The sequence below is a fragment of the Scardinius erythrophthalmus genome (genome assembly GCF_964197995.2).
Source record: "Scardinius erythrophthalmus genome assembly, chromosome: 7".
NCBI classification, from domain to species: domain Eukaryota; kingdom Metazoa; phylum Chordata; class Actinopteri; order Cypriniformes; family Leuciscidae; genus Scardinius; species Scardinius erythrophthalmus.
Window position 1 is genome coordinate 4,820,329 of NC_138227.1, and position 5,000 is coordinate 4,825,328.

The 5,000-nt window shown below is 36.6% G+C and overlaps 2 protein-coding genes across 6 annotated transcripts in view; both read right to left on the reverse strand.

Moving 5' to 3' along the window:
• Window positions 1–1,458, reverse strand: part of atg16l1 (ATG16 autophagy related 16-like 1) — a 32,790-nt gene extending 31,332 nt beyond the window's left edge. For all 3 annotated transcript variants that reach the window (XM_081370641.1, XM_081370643.1, XM_081370642.1), the window contains exons 1-2: window positions 1,321–1,458; window positions 26–137 (exon numbers count right to left, since the gene is read on the reverse strand). In XM_081370641.1, coding sequence (XP_081226767.1) covers window positions 26–131 — 106 coding nt within the window. In that variant the 5' untranslated portion in view covers window positions 132–137; window positions 1,321–1,458. The remainder of the gene's footprint in view (window positions 1–25; window positions 138–1,320) is intronic.
• A 2,998-nt stretch (window positions 1,459–4,456) lies between these two features.
• Window positions 4,457–5,000, reverse strand: part of cldn15lb (claudin 15-like b) — a 15,523-nt gene continuing 14,979 nt past the window's right edge. The window contains exon 6 of one of the 3 annotated variants that reach the window (XM_081371586.1): window positions 4,457–5,000. This exon is cut by the window's right edge and continues 327 nt beyond it. The gene's annotated coding sequence lies outside the window, so the exon portion shown is untranslated. The other 2 variants (XM_081371587.1, XM_081371588.1) reach the window with 2 other exon arrangements.

A 5,000-nucleotide genomic window follows, 5' to 3' on the forward strand; every position in this document is an offset into this window, starting at 1 on the left:
GAACGAAAGAGTGAGTCTGTCTTACACTGGTGTATGATCTCCTCAAAGGCCTGACGCTGAACTCTGTCTCTCTGCTTCAGCTGCTCCACAACATGACGTTTCCACAAACACCCGACTCCACGTCCAGCCATCTCCTCCTGCACACACACACACACACACACACACACACACACACACACACACACACACACAGAAGAGTGTTTCTTAATTCAGGGCACGTTCAGCCCACAGGGAAAAGAGGAAGATCTCTCCTCAACTCAGGAGGAAGTAACTCAAAATCAAACACAGGAAAATGAAATATTTGTGTTCATAGTTTGATCTGAAATTACTTTAATAAACACACAGATTACAGATAATCACTCTAAACCAGGGGTTCTCAATCTTTTAGATACCACAGACTCCCAAACATGATCAATCCTCAAGCGAAGGACAGTGTTTTTCAGTTTTAATTTTTTGTTTTATCAATATTTTGAATTAGCTTTATATATATATATATATATATATATATATATATATATATATATATATATATATATATATATGTTTGTTTTTATGTTAATTTTAGTTGAATTTTTTTGTCATTTTGTTTTGTTTTGTCATTTTGTTAATATCTCTATTTAGGCTTAATTCATTTTCATTTCAGTTTTAGTTTATTTATTTTCAATTAATAATTTCTGATTTTCGTTTAAATAAAAACGTTTTTGTTTATTTACAGTTAATATATATATATAACTTTCATTAAAATTATTACATTAATAATACTTGACAGATCATTAATGCACAATCAAAGAGTACTGTCCTATACATGTACAAGTTCATTTAGTATTTTCATGAATCTGCTCAAGACTTATTTCAAGAGCAGAGTTATTTGATCACGCGTGGTTGATATGAGTCGTTGGATCAGATATTTATGATAGTAAGTAATAATCAATCACACAGGGTTAATATGAATCAGATGATGAGATCTGCCATGTCATTCCAGCAGCAGGATATGATGCTGAATCACGTGTGCTGAAATAATGTAAGACAGTTGACTCATAAAACAGGATAAATGGAGAATATAAACAATAAATACGAGGGGAAAAACTGACAGATTTCTGACAGATTTGCTATCAATTAAACTGATGATTTGTCACAGCGCCTTCCGAGAACACACTACATAAACCGCAGAATGTGTAATCTGATTATGAACGGCGTCATTATTAATGAATAATCAGTAGTTGTTGTGTTGTTCAGTTATTTTAATGAGCTATATCAGATCTGCAGCAGCTAATCGCTGCACTTGACTTTCACTTTTAATAAACAGCAGGTTTACTTTACCTCACAGCATCTAAACGTGTCCTCGCTAGTTTAGATGGATTCTTCTCAATGATAAAAAATAATTAATCCGTCTAATAAGAGCCGAACCGTGTCATTTGAGGTTTATTCGGACAGGTTTCACGCTAACCCACTCCAGACTGAAGGATCACGGACGCCATTTTGGCTCAACAGACGTATGTTTCCTGCTGCGCCGTCGCGGACGTTTGACGTCACGACCGCATGTTTTCCGGGATGTTGTCAGTCGAAAATAAAAAACTTTATTTGAACTTTGAAGCCTTCATGACTCATTAGTAAACGAAAGAGCAAATACATAATGTATAGAGAGGGTAACAATGTAGAAACAGAGTGTAGAGATATAGAAATGGGGTAATGATGACATATTTTTAACATATTTTGTCAAGTTTTCAACAATTACAAAACATAGGGTGAGAATTTTAATTTAAAGGGGTGGTTGATTATGATTTGACTTTTCTAACTTTAGTTAGTGTGTAATGTTGCTGTTTGAGCATAAACAACATCTGCAAAGTTACGACGCTCAAAGTTCAAAGCAAAGGGAGATATTTGCTTTCACAGAAATCGCTTTTTAAGGACGACAACAAACGGCTGGTAGAGACTACACCACATTCCTCCCGGGTTAGTGACATCACCAACCCTAGAATTTACATAAACCCCGCCCCCTAAACACGATTTATAGATTATCGAGACATCAATGTCTAGAACAGGGGTTCCCAAACTTTTTCATTCGAGGACCCACCTAGACAAGTATAATCAATCTCAAGACCCACTTGCACTGGTGCTACCAACTTTCTCAGTTGGTCGCACCAGCATGATTTGGTCGCACATTTTTTTTTTTTTTTTTCTACATGCCATGGGATTAATCAATGCATGCTGATGTCTTAATATACCCTAGTTTTGCACTGATGTAAAAAGACTGACAGTGACAAGACCTCATGTTAGCAAAATATTTTAAACTTCATTTAAAAAAAAAAAACTTAAAAAAAAACATGAATGTTCTTTAATGTTTGATTATAATTTTACCGTCTTCACATAGGGATGGGAAATGATAAGATTTTATCAATAATAATAATGCCATTGACGATTCGGATTGTCGATCCGATTCTCTTATCGATTCTTGATAGCACTCTGTGGAAAAATTTCATATGCTTTTCAAAAAAAACAAGGGGTTTTATTTATTTTAAAGCTTAAGCTTGAGTAAGCAAACTGTACTTTTTATGTAATTTATGTAATAAATAGAACCTTATTGTGAAGTGTTACTGATTATACACCGATTCAGACGTCTCCTGAGTTCACTGTTGGAAAGATCAGTTGTTTCAACCATTCATTAAAATGAATCGGTTCAAAGGAGTCATTAGTTCGCGAATTGGACGTGTGCATGTGCAGGTTGTGTGATTATCCCAGCAGTTAGGACATGGACATTCAAGATTTGTGTCAACACAGAAAACATTTCATCACTGGATAGTTTTTTTTTTTTTTTTTCGTTTAATTAAAGTGTTGTTTTATGTCAGCTGAATGTCTGGGACGCTTTTCAGAGAAGATAAGGCAACTTATTTAGCACAATTCACACCCAGCAGTAATTCAGGAAAAAAAATCTCCGAATACTCCACATGAAACTTTGGTCTTCCGACCTTTTACCACCATGTTGATTTATTTTGATTAATATGTGCGAGGGAGAGAGAGAGCAAGACAGCGCTTAGTTTGGAGACAGTGAAGTCTTGTTTCACTTTCGCCTGGCTCCAAAGAGAGAGAGAGAGAGCGCGCGCGCGCGACCGAGTCTCTCTCTCTGCTCGACGTTCTTTCAGTTAAAGGAGAACTCGGCAACTCTAGCGAACTCTAGTCACTTCTTCGCTGATTTTCCCTTTTGTTGTCGCATGTTTTCCCCACGGGCTCCCCCTACAGCTGTGGTGGGGCGTATATTTCACAACACAGTCGTAAAAAACTCACTTGCGGCGGCCTCCTCCCCCTCTCTACCGCTGCTCATGTGCGTTTGTTTTGATCGGAGCAAGCCAACTGTATCGCGTGGAGCTATGTCTACTGAGGTGGGTAATCTGGTAATACATCATACATGCGTGTGTGTTTATGTCGAATTGCCGTAAAGCAATTTGTGTTTCGCGCTCGTTCTCGTTCTCGCTTTCGCTTCTCACGAGACTTCCAATTTCTATCTTGCCGGAACGGTAGTGAACAAGTTGCAAGGTTGGTTTTCCGCCTGGGAACGCTGGGGGGAGCGGGGAAAGTCACCAATATCACCAGAACAGGTTGTTTAACCATCCAAATGATTTCTAGACAGTTTTATTAAGTTAAAAAAGCTACCAAGTTCTCCTTTAAACATGCACTGTGACAAGCAGTTCATCTAATTACTCACCGATCAAATAAGATTTTGGCGGGACAAAAATTCACTTTGGCGGGCGCTAAAACTCACTTAAGAGTCGTTTGGTCATTAATCGGACTGGTTTTGTTTCACTCATCATAATGTAAATTTAGCTGCAGCTAAGTGCCTTTGTGCGACCCACCTTTTCTCACTGTGCGACCCACAAGTGGGTCGCGACCCACAGTTTGAAAACCACTGGTCTAGAAGATAACTACACGTATCAGCTTCATAAATTCATCAACTAACCGTTCAGAAATGTCCTGTTGCTTCTACATGTTGTCACTTCTTCTTGAGTCTCTCCATCATTGTCTGACTCCGGTTTGAACATAAAGGCTAAACGTTTTTGAAACTTAAAGGACACAAGCTGTTGAAGCTCCGCCCCCTGTGCCGGGAGCAGCAGCTCATTTGCATTTAAAGTAACAGACACAAAAACGCTTCACACACACTATTTTACATCTTGTGAATAGGGCATAATACCACCCCTTTAATTGTATTGTGAATCTCCAATAAACTTCTATCACAAAGTATTTTTGGGGTATATACAGTTAACAATTTTTTTATATTCTTGTTTAGTTAGAGAGTTTAGAGTTAATCTTATGCAGTTTTGTAAGTTTATTTATATATATTTCTCTATGAAGAACAGAGTGTTGGTCCCATTTTGTAGCTCTTGACTGAAATAATAGATTTTTCATTTATTTTTTCATTGTCTGATATATGTATGAATTTTCAAGAGATATCAAGATAAGAGTTATAAATCTATTGTTTTATTCAACTTTATTGTCATATCCGATTCAAGGTCTATCAGAAAGGAGTAAATCTCAGTTGCAGGGACCAAGTCAACTTTTTTTAACATGTTTGTTTTTTGTACACTCCGCACACTAAAAAATGTACACTTTTCACACTGATAACTGCAAAACATTAAATAAAACACTGTTTGCACAATTGCAAAACTTCACAGAACTGTTTTATTCACATGAAACACACACATAACAGCAATTTTCAAAACACCAGAACAGACGATGTAACATTTATATAACAAACTAAAATGATCCACATAAGCATGACAATTCACATGACATAAAAGTATTAAAGTCAACATGAAACATGAGATTTAATGAAAAAAACAAATGTACAGCAGGGAATTGATCTGAGGATGTAAAGTGGGTGTGGGTCTGATTGATATTTTGCTGACATCAGCCAAAAATGAGAAAAATATTACATTCTGATACAAGATTATGATGAAATCATAATGAAATCAACACTGATGAACCACGCACAATAAGAACAGTTATAT